The 17,423-nt window shown below is 55.2% G+C and overlaps 1 protein-coding gene across 1 annotated transcript; it reads right to left on the reverse strand.

Annotated features, from left to right (window-relative positions):
- Positions 1-28: 28 nt before the first annotated feature.
- On the reverse strand, positions 29-17,361 carry PIWIL2 (piwi like RNA-mediated gene silencing 2). Its single transcript, XM_058042365.1, has 21 exons — positions 17,142-17,361; positions 16,958-17,072; positions 16,431-16,574; positions 16,244-16,354; positions 15,886-16,003; positions 15,678-15,799; positions 15,501-15,581; positions 14,594-14,707; positions 14,302-14,490; positions 14,062-14,146; positions 13,222-13,308; positions 12,984-13,124; positions 12,781-12,894; positions 10,392-10,580; positions 6,402-6,503; positions 6,203-6,322; positions 4,939-5,027; positions 4,581-4,686; positions 2,905-3,158; positions 2,120-2,227; positions 29-885 (listed from the first exon to the last, which is right to left on the reverse strand). The coding sequence occupies exons 1-21, from the start codon at positions 17,359-17,361 to the stop codon at positions 729-731; spliced, it is 2,766 nt and encodes a 921-aa protein (XP_057898348.1). The 3' UTR covers positions 29-728.
- Positions 17,362-17,423: the final 62 nt, after the last annotated feature.

Raw genomic sequence — 17,423 nt, forward strand, 5'->3', positions numbered from 1 at the left:
GCCCCCCAAAAATCCACCAGGGAGCAGCTGCCAGCAACGATTTTATTGGAAAGAACCAAAAAAACTGGTTAGAGGGAAGAGAAAAAGGAGGCGATTGCAACTTGGGGAAAAAAGCACCTAAAATAGGTGAAAACTCCAACCTTTCCCTGGGGTAACCACCTGAATCCACAAAGAATTCTCCTTGGAAAACCAGTGACTCCTCAAGGACGGGACAACCGGCCAAACTGGAGCTTTGGTTTGTTTAACAGCAGCTTGGAAAAGCCCAGGAAAAAAAAAAATAAACTTTAAACCTGCATGGAAATGCAAGAAACTGGAGGGGGGAAAAAACCCTGAAATTTTTCGATTTACATCCAGCACCTGCATAGGGAGGAGCTGTGGGAGCAGCAGCACTTTTGGGGCTCATTAACTCAACCCAATTTACTGTGGGAGGGCTGGAAAGCAGCAGGATGTTCCTTTGGGGGTCATCCCCGTGGGGATAATTCCCAAAATAAAACCCCACAGCGCTGGGACGCTGCTGCAAACAAACAAAGAATAAATTAACACCAGAATTAACAGGGAATTGAGGAAGATCTGCCTTGGCAGGGGGGGGGACAAACAGCAGCAGGAATTCCAGGTGCAATCCCATTTTTGCCGGTGCCAATCCCGGATTTCCCGGTGCCAATCCCGGATTTCCCGGTGCCAATCCCGGATTGCCCGGTGCCAATCCCGGCTTCCTGGGTCCTGGCAGGTTAAAGGAAGAAGAGCTGCTCGCAGAGGTGGGCGCTGGGCTCGTGGTGCAGGACCTGGCCCACCAGGAATGCCAACTTGTGGGCGTACTTGCAGGGGGCAGGGACACGCACGGTGCCCGGCCAGTTCCAGTAGAGGTGACACAGCTTGAAGGTCAACCTGGGGACAGGGAGGGAATTGGGATTTGGGATTCCTGGAAAAGGGATGGAGGCAGGTCCAGATCCCTCCCAGAAACTGCTCTCAGCTGTCCCAGAAATGGGATTTGGGATTCCTGGAAAAGGGCATGGAGCCAGGTCCAGATCCCTTCCAGAACCTGCTCCCAGCTGTCGCAGAAATGGGATTTGGGATTTGGGGAAAAGGGGGTGGATCCAGGTGCAGATCCCTCCCAGAACCAGCTCTCAGCTATCCCAGAAATGAGATTTGGGACTCCTGGAAAAAGGGGATGAAGGGCATGGAGCCAGGTTCAGATCCCTCCCAGAACCTGCTCCCAGCTATCCCACAAATGAGATTTGGGACTCCTAGGAAAGGGATGGATTTCTCCCATAACCTGCTCCCAGCTGTCCTTGGGACAGGGAGGGAATTGGGATTTGGGATTCCAGGTTCAGATCCCTCCTGGAGCAGGGAGAAATGGGATTTGGGATTCAGGGAAAAGGGGATGGAGGCAGGTCCAGATCCCTCCTGGAACCTGCTCCCAGCTGTCCCAGAAATGGGATTTGGGATTCAGGGAAAGGAGGTGGAGCCAGGTGCAGATCCCTCCTGGAACAGGGAGAAATTGGATTTGAGATTTCCAGGAAAGGGGATGGAGCCAGGTCCAGATCCCTCCGGGAACCTGCTCCCAGCTGTCCCTGTTCTGGGGAGAAATGGGATTTGGAGGGTCTCTCCCACTCCCAAGGGAGGATTTTGGGGGACTGTGGGATACTGGGGGGCTCTGAGACTCCTGCATTTCCCCTGGATGATTTTGAGGGTCCTCCCTCTTCCCCCTGCAATATTTTGGGGTGCTGCAGGATCTCAGGAACTCCAGGACTCCTCCATTTCCCCTGGATGATTTTGAGAGTCCCCCCTCTTCCCCCTGCAATATTTTGGGGTGCTGCAGGATCTCAGGAACCCAGTGACTCCTGCATTTCCCCTGGATGATTTAAGGGTCTCCTCCATTCCCCAGGGAGGATTCTGGGGGTCTCTCCCCCTCCCCAGAGAGGATTTTGGGGTGCTGCAGGACCTCAGGAACTCTGGGATTCCTGCATTTCCCCTGGATGATTTTGAGGGTTCCCCCCTCTTCCCTCTGCAATATTTTGGGGTGCTGCAGGATCTCAGGAACTCCTGATTTCCCCTGGATGATTTAAGGGTCTCCCCCACTCCCCAGGCAGGATTTTGGGGTGCCAGGGCCCCCCCTTACCTCTGGAGGTGCTCGGAGCTGAGGTTGGCCGTGTTCCACATGCAGATGTAGCGCGTGGGGACGCTGCAGCCCTGCCGGGAGTGATGGGCCAGCAGGAAGAAATCCTCCCTGCAAGGGCCAAACAAACCCCAAAATCTCTTTTTGTTCCACCCCAAAATGAGGATTTTGGCACCTCAGGGTGCTCTGAAGCCCAGACTGAGCTGTTTTTAAACCACAAGGGTTTATTTTTTGCACACTCCGCAGGAATTTTTTTGCACCCTGGATTGGTTTTGCCACCATTTTTTTCCTTCCACTCTGGTTATTTTTTTAATGCAAAATAAAAATTTTAAACCATTTATAACCTTTTTTTTTTTCGTGCACTCAAGATGTTTTTATACCCCAGAGTGCTTCATTTTGTAAAAACAATAAATGCTAAAACACCTTCTGGTATTTTTCCAACCATTTTCTAGCAAACTGGGGGGGGCTTTTACACACCATTTACACCTTGGGTTGGATTTTTTCCAGCACCTTGGGCTGGATTTTTTCCAGCACCTTGGGCTGGATTTTTTCCAACACCTTGGACTATTTTCACAATTTGTCACCCTAGGAATTTTTTTGCACCCTGGGCTATTTTTACAACCTTTTTTTTTTTGCACCTTGGGGGTGCTTTTAAAGCCATTTTTTCACGCCGAGGGTGGATTTTTTCCTACTCTGGGGCATTTTTTATCTCTGTTTTTTTTACACCCAGGTTAATTTTTTTTCCCCTGGGGGTGTTTTTTACCCCCAGCCCCAGCTGTGCCTCTCACCTGCCCGAGCTGGTGACACCATGGTCGATGACGGTGCCCAGGGGAGGGGACAAAAACTCCTCTCCTGTCAGGCAGTAGAAGTTTGTGCTCAGCTGCTTCTGCACCACCACGACCACAAGGCTGGGCTGGTAATTTTGGAAGGTGTGGAAGCTCTTCTGGAGCTGGGGCACCTCATACTTGAGCACAGTGTCCAGCTGGGGGTCAGACACCCCATCCCGGTACACCACGATCTTCATGGGCAGGGAATGGTTCAGCTGAGGGGAAAAATTGGGGAAAATCAGCTCATTTTTACCTCCCTGCCACGCACAGGATTAGCTGAGGGAGGTGGGGAAATATCCCCTGGTCAGGAGAAGTCTGAGTGTTGGGGTGGAGCTGGGAATTGAATGAGTCCCCACAGAAATGCAGCTCGGGGTGGGTTTGAATTAATCACAGAATTCCAGAATTATCTGGGTGGGAAGGAGCCTTAAAATCAGCTCATCCCACCCCCTGCCATGGGCTGGACACCTCCCAGTAAGCCAGGGTGCTCCAGGCTGGCTTTGGGCACTTCCAGGGATGGGGCAGCCACGGCTGCTCTGGGAATTCCATTGAGCCAGGAATTCCTTCCCCATCTCCCATCCCTCCCTGTCCCTCCTGCCCAGCACATTCCCAGTGTCCAGGGCTGTTCCTGCAGCACCCACAGAAAAATGGGGAAATAAAATCAAACAATCCTGGAGTGGTTTGGGCTGGAAGGGACCTTAAAGCCCATCCAGTGCCACCTGTGCCATCCCAGGGAACCTCCCACCACCCCAGGGTGATCCAGGCTGGCCTTGGACACTTCCAGGGATCCAGGGGCAGCCACAGCTGCTCTGGGAATTCCATCCCAGCCAGGAACTCCTTCCCCATCTCCCAACCCTGCCCTCTGGCTGTGGGAAGTCATTCCCTGTCCCTCCTGCCCAGCACATTCCCAGTGTCCAGAGCTGTTCTGCAGCACCCACAGAAAAAATGGGGAAATAAAATCAAACAATCCTGGAGTGGTTTGGGCTGGAAGGGACCTTAAATCCCATCCAGTGCCACCCGTGCCATCCCAGGGAACCTTCCACCATCCCAGGGTGATCCAGGCTGGCCTTGGGAATTTCTGGTGATCCAGGGGCAGCCACAGCTGCTCTAGGAATTCCATCCCAGCCAGGAATTCCCAATATCCCATCCATCCCTGCCCTCTGGAAGCCATTCCCTGTCTCTCCTGCCCAGCACATCCCCAGTGTCCAGAGCTGTTCCTTCAGCACCCACAGAGAAATGGGGAAATAAAATCAAACAATCCTGGAGTGGTTTGGGCTGGAAGGGACCTTAAAGCCCATCCAGTGCCATCCCAGGGAACCTCCCACCATCCCAAGTTGCTTGGACACTTGCAGGGATGAGGTTTCTCTGGGAAATGCCAAGAGCAGGGATTTTCCCTGGCCCTTGCCCTGTCCCAGCCTGCTTTTCTCACGCTGGGGACAAGGGACAGCCCCTGGAGCTGGAACGTGGCACTTCCCCCTGAGCACAGCCCCAGATAAGGACGAGCTGTCCCAGTTCACAGCCAGTCCAAAGGCTGCAGGGAGCTTTGCTCCCCTGCACGTCCCCAGGCTGGAAGTTTTGAGGTTTTCCCTTGGTTTTGGGGGAATGTGGAGCCACAGGAGGGTGAGTTTGGGTGGCCTCACCTCATAGAAGCGTTTGAGGGCCTGGGAGAGGCAGAGCCGGAGGCTGTCGGCGATTTCCTGGTGGGGCATCTGGAAAACCACCCTGGAGTACCACTTGGTGAGGATGCTGGGGAGGGATGGATGGATGGAAGGGGAGTGAGCAGCCTGGAGGAGCCCCCCCAGCAGCAGGCAAAGTCCACTGAGCTCTGAGCAGCCCCAAAGCAGCCCTGGCTGAGCACAGGGTGAGGAACTGCTCCTGGGGAGAGCAGCACCCTCAGCCCCTTCCCAGCCAAGGAAAGGAGATTTTGGGGGTGGCAAATCCCAAAATTGCCAGGGCAAGGGCAGGAAAATCTCTCCCCTTTCTCAGGGAGCCACGTACTGGTTCATGCTGGCCACGAAGCCGATGACAGAGCGCATGCCGTGGCTCCTGCTGTGGTGGATGTCCATGCCCACCACCATCAGCTGCTTCTGGAGAGGGGAACAGAGATGGGATTTGGGGATAATGGCCATGGCCATGACCATCAGCTGCTTCTGGAGAGGGGAACAGAGGTGGGATTTAGGGACAATGGCCATGGCCACCACCATCAGCTGCTTCTGGAGAGGGGAAACAGATGGGATTTAGGGCCACAACTACGAAACCCTTCTGGATGGGGGAACAGAGGTGGGATTTAGGGACAATGGCCATGGCCATGACCATCAGCTGGTTCTGGAGAAGGGAACAGAGGTGGGATTTAGGGACAATGGCCATGGCCACAACTGTGAACTCCTTCTGGATGGGGGAACAGAGGTGGGATTTAGGGACAATGGCCATGGCCACCACCATCAGCTGCTTCTGGAGAGGGGAAACAGATGGGATTTAGGGCCACAACTACGAAACCCTCCTGGATGGGGGAACAGAGGTGGGATTTAGGGATAATGGCCATGGCCACGACCATCAGCTGCTTCTGGAGAGGGGAAGAAGATGGGATTCAGGGATAATGGCCATGGCCATGACAATCAGCTGGTTCTGGAGAGGGGAACAGAGATGGGATTTAGGGATAATGGAGCAGGGAAAGGCAGGTGGGATTTAGGGATCATAGCCATGACCATCAGCTGCTTCTGGAGAGGGGAAGAAGATGGGATTTAGGGATAATGGCCATCAGGAAAAAGATGGGATTTTGGGATAATGGCCATGCCCACAACTGTGAACTGCTTCTGGAAAAGGGAAGAAGATGGGATTTAGGGATAATGGCCATGCCCATGACAATCAGCTGGTTCTGGAGGGAGGAACAGAGGTGGGATTTAGGGATAAAGGACCAGGGAAAGGCAGGTGGGATTTAGGGGCAATGTCCATGCCAACCAAAGGCAGCTGGGATTTAGGGATAATGGCCATGCCCACAACCCTCAGCTGCTCCTGGAAGGGGGAAAATCAGCCAGGTGGGATTTAGGGATAAATCAGGCACCTCCAAGCTTGGATCCCTCCAGCTCCAAGGGACTCATGAGCACCCAAGAGAAGCCAACCCCGATTCTCCAGCCAGTTCATCCAGCCCATGCCCACAATAATCCAACAACAATCCAAATAATCCAACCCCTCCGCAACAATCCAACCCCTCCAGAGCTTCCAGGCTCATGCCAGGCCTCCTGCCAGGGTGCTCCTGCCTTACCAGTGGGATATCAACCCCCCAGAGCTGCCCGCCCAGCTTGCAGTTGATCTGCAGCAGAACTTTCTGCACCACGCTCCTGATCTTGCCAGGGTGGCCCATGAGGGACTGGGCATTGATGACCTGTGGAGAGGGGAAAACTCAGGGAAAAAGGGAGGCTGGAGAGAGCCAGGGATTGCCAGGGATGGGGGTGCCAGCCCACCTGGGAGGGCACAGGGCTCTGCACACAGCAAAGCTTCTTGATGGCGCCGTAGACGTCGTCCCTGCCACCAGGGATGATGCACAGGAGCAGCTGCACCTTGTCCTGAGGGGGATCGTGGAATTGTTCAGCTTGGAAAAGCTCTCCTGGAGCACCGAGCCAAACCCAAGGTCAGCAACAACCCACGTCCCCAAGGGCCACGTGCACAGCTCCAGGGATGGGGACTGCACTGCCTCCCTGGGTTAAACCCATTCCTGGATTTAATCCCTCTTTCCATGAAAGGAAATTTAACCACTTTTCCTGTATTTACCCCCCTTTCCATGAAAGGAAATTTAACCACTTTTCCTGTATTTACCCCCCTTTCCATAAAAGGAAATTTAACCCTTTTCCTGTATTTATCTCCCTTTCCATGAAAGGAAATTTCAACACTTTTCCTGTATTTACCCCCCTTTCCATGAAAGGAAATTTCAACACTTTTCCTGTATTTACCCCCCTTTCCATGAAAGGAAATTTAACCCTTTTACTGTATTTATCCCCCCTTTCCATAAAAAGGAAATTTCACCACTTTTCCTGTATTTACCCCCCTTTCCATTAAAGGAAATTTAACCCTTTTTCCTGTATTTATCTCCCTTTCCATGAAAGGAAATTTCACCACTTTTCCTGTATTTACCCCCCTTTCCATGAAAAGAAATATAAATTTAACCACTTTTCCTGTATTTATCCCTCTTTCCATGAAAGGAAATTTCACCACTTTTCCTGTATTTACCCCCCTTTCCATAAAAAGGAAATTTAACCACTTTTCCTGTATTTACCCCCCTTTCCATGAAAGGAAATTTCACCACTTTTCCTGTATTCATCCCCCTTTCCATGAAAGGAAAATTTCACCACTTTTCCTGTACTTATCCCCTTTTCCATGAAAGGAAATTTAACCACTTTTCCTGTATTTACCCCCCTTTCCATGAAAGGAAATTTAACCACTTTTCCTGTATTTACCCCCCTTTCCATTAAAGGAAATTTAACCACTTTTCCTGTATTTACCCCCCTTTCCATTAAAGGAAATTTAACCCTTTTCCTGTATTTACCCCCCTTTCCATGAAAGGAAATTTCACCACTTTTCCTGTATTTACACCCCTCTCCATGAAAGGAAATTTAACCCTTTTTCCTGTATTTACCCTCCTTTCCATGAAAGGAAATTTCACCCTTTTTCCTGTATTTACCCCCCTTTCCATAAAAAGGAAATTTAACCACTTTTCCTGTATTTACCCCCCTTTCCATGAAAGGAAATTTCACCCTTTTTCCTGTATTTACCCCCCTTTCCATAAAAAGGAAATTTAACCACTTTTCCTGTATTTACCCCCCTTTCCATGAAAGGAAATTTCACCCTTTTTCCTGTATTTATCCCCCTTTCCATGAAAGGAAATTTCAACACTTTTCCTGTATTTACCCCCCCTTTCCATTAAAGGAAATTTAACCCTTTTTCCTGTATTTACCCCCCTTTCCATAAAAGGAAATTTAACCCTTTTTCCTGTATTTACCCCCCTTTCCATGAAAGGAAATTTAACACTTTTCCAGAATTTACCCCCCTTTCCATGAGAGGAAATTTAACCACATTTTCTGTATTTATCCCCCTTTCCATGAAAGGAAATTTAACCCTTTTCCTGTATTTATCTCCCTTTCCATGAAAGGAAATATAACCACTTTTCCTATATTTATCTCCCTTTCCATTAAAGGAAATTTAACCCTTTTTCCTGTATTTACCCCCCTTTCCATAAAAGGAAATTTAAGCACTTTTCCTATATTTAACCACCCCTTCCATGAAAAAATTTCACCATTTTTCCTGTATTTACCCCCCTTTCCATGAAAAAATTTCACCACTTTTCCTGTATTTATCTCCCTTTCCATGAAAGGAAATTTAACCCTTTTTCCTGTATTTACCCCTCCTCTCCATAAAAGGAAATTTAACCACTTTTCCTGTATTTATCCCCCTTTCCATAAAAGGAAATTTTACCACTTTTCCTGTATTTACCCCCCTTTCCATAAAAAGGAAATTTAACCACTTTCCCTATATTTAACCACCCCTTCCATGATGAAATTCCCCCTGGTGTCCAAGCTGAGCCTCCCCTGGCACAGCTTGGGGCTGCTCCCTCTCGTCCTGTCCTCTGTCCCCAACCCCACCTGACTTCACACTCCTGTCGTTGGTTTTTAGGGAAAATAAAGTTCCCCTTGAGCCTCTCCTGCAGGCTGAGCTCCTCCAGGGCTTCCCAAAGATCCCCCAGGGCTGTCCCTGCTCCTCACCTGGTTCCCCAAGGACCTCTGGATGGCCCTGACATGGGCTCCCATGCCACCTTCCCAATGATCTCCACTCCTCACCTGGCTTCCCAAGGAGTTCTGGATGCTCTGGGCTCCCATCCCACCTTCCCAAAGATCCCCAGGGATGTTCCTGGTCCTTGTGGCTTCCCAAAGAGCTCTGGATTGCCCTGATGTGGGCTCCCATCCCACCTTCCCAAAGATCTCCCTGCTCCTCACCTGGCTTCCCAAGGAGCTCTGGATGCCCTGGGCTCCCATCCCACCCTCCCAAAGATCTCCAGGGATGTCCCTGCTCCTCACCTGGCTCCCCAGGGAGCTCTGGATTCTCGAGGCTCTCATCCCACCTTCCCAAAGATCTCCTTTCTCCTCATCTGGCTTCCCAAGAACCTCTGGATGGTCTGGGCTCCCATCCCACCTTCCCAAAAATCCCCCAGGGGATCCTGTGGCTGCTCCTTGTGGCTTTCCAAGGAGCTCTGGATGCTCTAGGCTCCCATCCCACTTCCTCAAAGATCCTCAGGGATGTTCCTGGTCCTTGTGGCTTCCCAAAGAGCTCTGGATTGCCCTGATGTGGGCTCCCATCCCATCCTCCCAAAGATCTCCAGGGATGTCCCTGCTCCTCACCTGGCTCCCCAAGGACCTCTGGATGGTCTGGGATCCCATCCCACCTTCCCAAAGATCCCCAGGGATGTCCCTGCCCCTTGTAGCTTCCCAAAGAGCTCTGGATGGTGCTGACATGGGCTCCCATCCCACTCTCCCAAAGATCTCCTGCTCCTCACCTGTCTCCCCAAAGTGCTCTGGATGATCTAGGCTCCCATCCCACCTTTCCAAAGATCTCCTGCTCCTCACCTGGCTTCCAAAGAGCTCTAGATGGTCTAAGCTCCCATCCCATCCTCCCAAAGACCTCCCTGCTCCTTGTGGCTTCCCAAGGACCTCTGGACGCTCTAGGCTCCCAACCCACCCTCCCAAAGATCTCCAGGGATGTCCCTGCTCCTCACCTGGCTCCCCAGGGAGCTCTGGATTCTCTAGGCTCTCATCCCACCTTCCCAAAGATCTCCTTTCTCCTCATCTGGCTTCCCAAGAACCTCTGGATGGTCTGGGCTCCCATCCCACCCTCCCAAAAAACCCCCAGGGGATCCTGTGGCTGCTCCTTGTGGCTTTCCAAGGAGTTCTGGATGCTCTAGGCTCCCATCCCACCTTTCCAAAGATCTCCCTGCTCCTCACCTGGCTCCCCAAGGACCTCTGGATGGTCTGGGCTCCCATCCCACCCCCCCAAAAATCCCCCAGGGGATCCTGTGGCTGCTCCTTGTGGCTTTCCAAGGAGCTCTGGATGCTCTAGGCTCCCATCCCACTTCCTCAAAGATCCTCAGGGATGTCCCTGCTCCTTGTAGCTTCCCAAGGAACTCTGGATGGTGCTGACATGGGCTCCCATCCCACCCTCCCAAAGATCTCCTGCTCCTCACCTGGCTCCCCAAGGAGCTCTGGATGATCTAAGCTCCCATCCCACCTTTCCAAAGACCTCCTGCTCCTCACCTGGCTTCCAAAGAGCTCTGGATGGTGCTGACATGGGCTCCCATCCCACCCTCCCAAAGATCTCCTGCTCCTCACCTGGCTCCCCAGGGAGCTCTAGATGATCTAAGCTGCCATTCCACCCTCCCAAAGATCTCCAGGGATGTCCCTGCTCCTCACCTGGCTCCCCAAGGAGCTCTGGATGGCCCTCACGTAGGTCTCGATGCGATCATCGCGCAGCTCCTGCACCGAGGGCTGCCCCACCTGCATCCCCATGGCCCCACAGCTGCTCCTCATGGACGCCAGCAGGTCCTTGGCCAGGTGCTGCAGCCTCTTGGGATAGATCAGGAGCCAGGAATTGATGGAGATCTGGGAGAAAAGGCAGCACAGGCCGTGGTTGGGGGCTGTTTCTGCGACGCAATCCATGCAGCACGTTCCTGTTTGGGAGAGGAGGAACCCACCAAGCACAGAGGGGAATTTGGGAGAGGAAAAGGGGGCCCAGAGGAACCTGGAGCACAGCAGGGAGTTTGGGAGAGGGAGATTTGGGAGGGGGAATTTGGACAAAAAGGAACCTGCAGCACAGAGGGGAATTTGGGAGAGGGAAATTTGGGAGAGGAAAAGTGGGCTTAGAAGAACCTGGAACACAGCAGGGAGTTTGGGAGAGGGAATTCTGGCCAAGAGGAACCTGGAGCACAGAGGGGAATTTGGGAGAGGGAAATTTGGGAGAGGGGATTTGGGCCAAGAGGAACCTGGAGCACAGAGGGGAATTTGGGAGAGGAAAAGTGGGCCCAGAGGAACCTGGAACACAACAGGGAGTTTGGGAGAGGGAAATTTGGGAGAAGGAATTCTGGCCAAGAGAAACTTGCAGCACAGAGGGGAATTTGGCCCAAGAGAAATCTGAGTACAGAGGGGAATCTGGAAAAGGGAAAGTGGCCCAAGAGAAATCTGGAGGACAAAGGGGAATTTGGGAGAGGAAAAGTGACCCAAGAGGAACCTGCAGCACAGAGGGGAATCTGGAAAAGGGAATTTGGTTCAAGAGGAATCTGCAGCACAGAGGGGAATTTGGGAGAGGAAAAGGGGGCCCAGAGGAACCTGGAACGCAGCAGGGAGTTTGGGAGAGGGAGATTTGGGAGGGGGAATTCTGGCCAAGAGGAACCTGCAGCACAGAGGGGAATTTGGGAAAGTGGGACAAGAGAAATCTGCAGCACAGAGGGGAATTTGGGAGAGGAAAAGTGGGCTCAGAAGAACCTGGAACACAGCAGGGAGTTTGGGAGAGGGACATTTGGGAGGGGGAATTCTGGCCAAGAGGAACCTGCAGCACAGAGGGGAATTTGGGAAAGGAAAAGGGGGCCCAGGGGAACCTGGAGCACAGCAGGGAGTTTGGGAGAGGGAAATTTGGGAGAAGGAATTCTGGCCAAGAGAAACTTGCAGCACAGAGGGGAATTTGGCCCAAGAGAAATCTGAGTACAGAGGGGAATCTGGAAAAGGGAAAGTGGCCCAAGAGAAATCTGGAGGACAAAGGGGAATTTGGGAGAGGAAAAGTGACCCAAGAGGAACCTGCAGCACAGAGGGGAATCTGGAAAAGGGAATTTGGTTCAAGAGGAATCTGCAGCACAGAGGGGAATTTGGGAGAGGAAAAGTGGGCCCAGAGGAACCTGGAACACAACAGGGAGTTTGGGAGAGGGAAATTTGGGAGGGGGAACTCTGGCCAAGAGGAGCCTGCAGCACAGAGGGGAATTTGGGAAAGTGGGACAAGAGAAATCTGCAGCACAAAGGGGAGTTTGGGAGAGGGAATTTGGCCCAAGAGAAATCTGCAGCACAGAGGGGAATTTGGGAGAGGGAAATTTGGGAGAGGGAATTTGGGCCAAGAGGAACCTGAAGCACAGAGGGGAATGTGGAAAAGGGAAAGTGGCCCAAGAGAAATCTGCAGAACAGAGGGGAATCTGGGAGAGGGAATTTGGCCTAAGAAAAATCTGGAGCACAGAGGGGAATTTAGAAAAGGGAAAGTGACCCAAGAGAAATTTGCAGCACAGAGGGGAATTTGGGCCAAGAGGAACCTAGAGCACAGAGGGGAATTTGGGAGAGGGAATTTGGTTCAAGAGAAATCTGCAGCACAGAGGGGAATTTGGGAGAGGGAATTTTGGCCTAGAGGAACCCGCAGCACAGAGGGGAATCTGGAAAAGGGAATTTGGTTCAAGAGAAATCTGCAGCACAGAGGGGAATTTGGGATAGGGGAATTTGGGCCAAGAGGAACCTAGAGCACAAAGGGGAATTTGGGATAGGGAAAGTAGCCTAAGAGAAATCTGGAACACAGAGGGGAATTTGGGAAAGGGAAAGCGGCCCAAGAGAAATTTGGACTGAACTGCAGCCAATTCCTGCATGGGAAAAGCTCCCTCCACCCTGGGACGAGGTGGGAAAGCAGACACCACAGCCACATACCTCCACCTCCTCGGCAAAAACGGGCTGGAGCGCAAATCCAACACAAACAAGGGAAGGGCTCGTGCTGGAAGGGGCTCAGCCCTCAGGAAAACCCAGCCCAGCTGCGCCCAGCAGGGCAGGCTCTGCTCACCACGGCGATGGGCACCTCCTTCGTCACCTCGCGGTGCCAGCCCAGCTCCTCGGCGGGGAGGAAGGAGCGGTGCCGGAGGTTGATGCGCTCCGCGGGCAGGACGTGACCCTGGGTCTGGGCAGAGCGGCAATCTGCGGAGCTGCCTCCTCTGCCCGGGGGCCAGGGGAAGGCCAGGGGAAGGCCAGGAGCCCCGGAGCCCTTACCCTGTAGATGTCGGTGTCCAGCACCAGCCCCCAGCGCTGCAGCTCCCGCGCGGCGTCCGGCGTGTCGCGGATGCGGCGCAGGAGGCCGGTGAGGCGCTGGTAGTGCTGCTGGGGACTCTGCACCATCTCCCACATCACCTCCTGCACCAGCAACACCCACGGGTCACAGGGAGGGCTCCCCACACACCCTGGGAAACCCTGGGCGAAGCTGGGAGCGCGGCGTGAGGCAGGACCTGACCTTCAGCATGCGACTGTTCTTGCGCAGGTCGGAGAGGCCGGTGAGGAAGGTGAGCTCTGGCACGAGCAGCACCATCTTCAGCTGGCACTGCAGGGAGGGACAGGCACTGTCAGCGTTCCAGGGGCAGAACTCCTGCTCTGCCCAGGGGCTGGAAAAGCTCAGAGCAGCCCGTGGATCTCTCTGGGCTGAAGGAGCCCAGAGCAGCCCATGGAGGAGCCCAAAGCAGCCCGTGGATCTCTCTGGGCTGGAGGAGCCCATGGATCGCTGTGGGCTGGAGGAGCTCAGAGCAGCCCATGGATCTGTCTGGGCTGGGAGAGCCCAGAGCAGCCCATGGATCTCTCTGGGCTGGAGGAGCCCATGGATCTCTCTGGGCTGAAGGAGCCCATGGATCTCTCTCTGGGGTGGAGGAGCTCAGAGCAGCCCATGGATCTCTCTGGGCTGGGAGAGCTCAGAGCAGCCCATGGATCTCTCTGGGCTGGAGGAGCCCATGGATCTCTCTGGACTGGAAGAGCTCAGAGCCGCCCATGGATCTCTCTGGGCTGGGAGAGCTCAGAGCAGCCCATGGATCTCTCTGGGCTGGAGGAGCCCATGGATCTCTCTGGGCTGGAGAATCCCATGGATCTCTCTGGGCTGGAGAAGCTCAGAGGAGTCCGTGGATCTCTCTGAGCTGGAGGAGCCCATGGATCTCTCTGGGCTGGAGGAGCCCATGGATCTCTCTGGGCTGGGAGAGCTCAGAGCAGCCCATGGATCTCTCTGGGCTGGAGAAGCTCAGAGGAGCCCATGGATCTCTCTGGGTTGGAGAATCCCAGAGCAGCCTGTAGATCTCTGTGCCCGGCTCACCCTCCCCTCTGGTGTCTGCTTCTCCTTGGGCTTGTGGACGAGCAGGGGCTGGTCCAGTTCCCTGATGGTGATCCCGTGGGTCTTGCTAGAAAAAAACACCATGGTCACACAAGCGTGGAATCTCACTTTGCAATGGAAACCCAAACCCCCACCGTGGGCAGCAAAACCTCCCTGCTGCCACTGGCCCACCTCAGAGCGGCCCTGCCCGTTCCCAGGGGATGATCCAGCAGCTCCTCTCACCTGTAGTACTCCACAAAGGTGATCTCCTGCCCGCTGGCCAGCGTGAAGGTGTCCTTGGGGGTCTTGTCCCAGTCGATGTCGTCCACGCGGTAGGTGCGGTTGTTGTAGCGCGTCATGACCACGCTCCCCACCAGCTGCCTGGTGCACTCGTCCTGGAACGTCCTCTGGCTCTGCGAGTGGATGGTTTGCCTGGGAAAACAGGAGAGGCACGGAATGCTCCCCCCCCGTGCTATCCCAAAATTCCAACGGCAGCTCCGTGCCCAGAGCTTGGGGGATTCTGTTGCTCTCTCACATCACGCTCAGCACGGACTCGCTGCGGATGATCTTGTGGATGGCGTCCACCATGAGGAAGAGCCCCCCGTCCTTCCTCCGGATGCTGACGGCGTATCCCGGCCAGATGTGGAGGCTGTGCCCACAGGGAAAGAGGCCTGGCTTAGCCCAGAGCAGCCAAGGAACCCCCAAACTCAGGTGTCCCGTTCTCAGCTGTTTTTGATGGCCTGGAAAGGCTCGGGGTGGCCTTGGGACAGCCCGTGCTCCAAAGGATGAAAAGATCTTCAGGTTTTTTCTCAGTCTTCAGTGTTTATTTGTTTTTATCTACAAGATTTTCTCTCAGCCCGACAGAGGTCTGCACAGCAGCCAGCCATGAGCACACTGAGAGCCCCCGGGGCGGTCACTTATCTTTATACTCAAAGTTACGTATACAATATTTATCAATTTTCCCCAATACCTTTCACCCTTATTGACCAGTGCACTTTTAGTAAGAACCAATCCCAAAGTGCCACCACCACCACAGAAGATGGAGGCCAAGAAGAAGAAGAAGAAGGACAGGACACGCCCCAATTCCTCCATCTTACTTCTCCAGACCCCCCTGTACAGAAATCCTAAACCCTGTGTTTCACACTCTAATTAACCCATCCCTTCACCATTTATCCCAGTGAGATCCTCCCATCCTCATACAGGTGTCGTCTCCCGTGCAGGATCAAAGTCCAGCCACCAGACACTTCTGGCAACATCCCAGGACCTCCGAGCCCCCCAAGGGTTATCTCGGTGTCTCTGCACATCAGGACTGAGGTGCTGAGATCCCACACTCAGGGATTCATTTCCCAGCTCCCAACTTGTCAGAACAGCCAAAGTCAGGCTGACCTGGGAACACGTCCCAGTTTCCAGGGAGACAGGGATGACTCTGTGCCAGCACCCACCTGTATTTCTGAAGGGTGGTGGCTTGGGCAGGCTCAAAGAAATGTCTCCCAACCAAGCTCATGTTTAGGATTTTCATCACCCTAAGGAAGGAAAAGCAGGAAAAGCAGGGTTGGATGAGGACTGAGAGGGAGGAGGAGGAAGGGGCTCTCCTCCCTGAGCTCTCTCTGGTCTCCCACCTGCGGAACACCACGTTGTAAAAGGGGGTGCAGAGATCCGAGCTGGGCTCCAGGATTTTGGTCATCTGGATGTTGATGAAGATCTCCTCCCCGTCGCCGCTCTTCCGAGCCTTCAGGCTGACCTTTGGCACGGCCAGAGGGGGTTCTCCCACCCAAAACAGGGGCACCCCCGTACCCCCAAACCGGGGGAGACCCCCTTACCCCTTACCTTGGGGATCTGGATGGGCAGGAAGAGGATGGAGCCATCGAAGGCCATCACGTCGCCGGTCACGGCGTGCTGCTCCTTCAGTATGGCAAAGCGGGCAGCCTTGCACTCCACCTCGGGGCTGGGGGCACACAGGGCCTTTTCTCCCTCCTCTGACCCCCCCAGACCTCGCTCAGCCCCCCCAAAAATCCCCCCTGAAGATGAGAACCCAGAGCTCTTCATTGCGCCGGGGCCGCTCCACCTCACGACAGCGTGGACAGCGTGAGGGACACAGAGGGCTCTGCATGGGGACACCCCAGCCTCAAAGGGGCTGTGGGGGACCCTCGAGGAGGTGTGGGGGACCCCAGCCCCCCATTATCACCTGAAGGTCACGTGGTACTGGTAGACAGCTTCGTTCTGGCAGTGGATCTTCACAAAGTTCAGCCCCACGGGGACGGTGGCTCCCTTGGCCACCGCCTTGGTCCCCTGGGCCCTGCGAGGGACAGGGGCTCAGCGGCGACCCAGCAGCACCTGCACCCCCAAAACGCGGGGCTGGGGACGCCACTCACGGCCTGGCAGCGGCTGGGGGGTGCTCCGGGGTGGGCACGGGCGTCGGGCAGGGCTGGGGGCTGGGTGGGCACGGGGCGGGCACGGCGGGCAAGGCTCGTCCAGGCGGGGTGGGCAGCGCGTCCCCTCTGCCTTTCCACAGGATCCTGCGTCCCCAGGGGGGGCTGCGGTGAGCCCTGGCACACGCTGGGGACACACTGGGGGTGGCCTGGCTGCAAACCCCCAGCGACGACCGAGACCCCCCGAAATGCCCCCGTTGCTCCTGCCCCACAGCAGCCTGGGGGGCTCAAACTGCCGAGTTCGGGGATAAAGGGATGGGAGGGACGGGGGGGATGGGGAAAACAGAGGGAATAAGGGAATAGGGCGGAGTTATGGGGCAGGGGGAGACAGAGGGGATGGAGGGGGAGAAGGAATGAGGGCAGGAAGGACAGAAAAGATACGGGGGGACAGAAAAGATGGAGAGGGACAGAAGGGCTCAGAGGAGGGTGGGCACTGAGGGTTTGGGGGTTCAGGGCTGCGGCGGACTCACTGCCCACGCGTGGGGAGCGCCGCCAGCGCTGCCCCCTTGTCCTTCTCCTCCTCCTCCTGCCGCTGCACCGGGCCGGGCGGAGCCGCTGCCTTCGCATCGCCAGCGCCGCCCCGGCCTGCGGGAGCAGGGCCACCGTGAGCGGCACAGCGGGGCCCACCGGGCCCCCCGCACCACCGGCACCTACCGAGGGGCCGCTCCAGAGGCCGGTCCTCCAGGCCCAGCCCGCGGAACAGCGCGGGGAACGGCGAGGCCGCGGCTCGGGGCTGGGCGGGGCCGGGCGAGGGCAGGCGAGGGGAGAAGGCGGCGAGGCCGCGGAGCCCCCTGGCCATGGGCACGGCGGGCCCGGGCCCGGGCCGGGGCGGGCGGAAGGGCCGGGGCGGGCGGAAGGGCCGCGGGGAGTCCATGGCCGCCCCGTCGAGGCGCGCCGGGAGCCGCGGCCACGCCGCCGCCGCCGCGCCGAGCGCAC

The sequence above is a fragment of the Melospiza georgiana genome, chromosome 31 (genome assembly GCF_028018845.1).
Source record: "Melospiza georgiana isolate bMelGeo1 chromosome 31, bMelGeo1.pri, whole genome shotgun sequence".
NCBI classification, from domain to species: domain Eukaryota; kingdom Metazoa; phylum Chordata; class Aves; order Passeriformes; family Passerellidae; genus Melospiza; species Melospiza georgiana.

Excerpts from the sequence above, each read along its gene's own strand:
- PIWIL2 (XM_058042365.1), bottom strand. The coding sequence starts at position 17,361 with ATGGACTCCCCGCGGCCCTTCCGCCCGCCCCGGCCCTTCCGCCCGCCC. Across the intron at positions 13,125-13,221 it reads AGAACAGTCGCATGCTGAAG|GAGGTGATGTGGGAGATGGT; the intron begins GTCAGGTCCTGC and ends TTGCTGGTGCAG. Across the intron at positions 10,581-12,780 it reads AGGAGGTGCCCATCGCCGTG|ATCTCCATCAATTCCTGGCT; the intron begins GTGAGCAGAGCC and ends CTTTTCTCCCAG.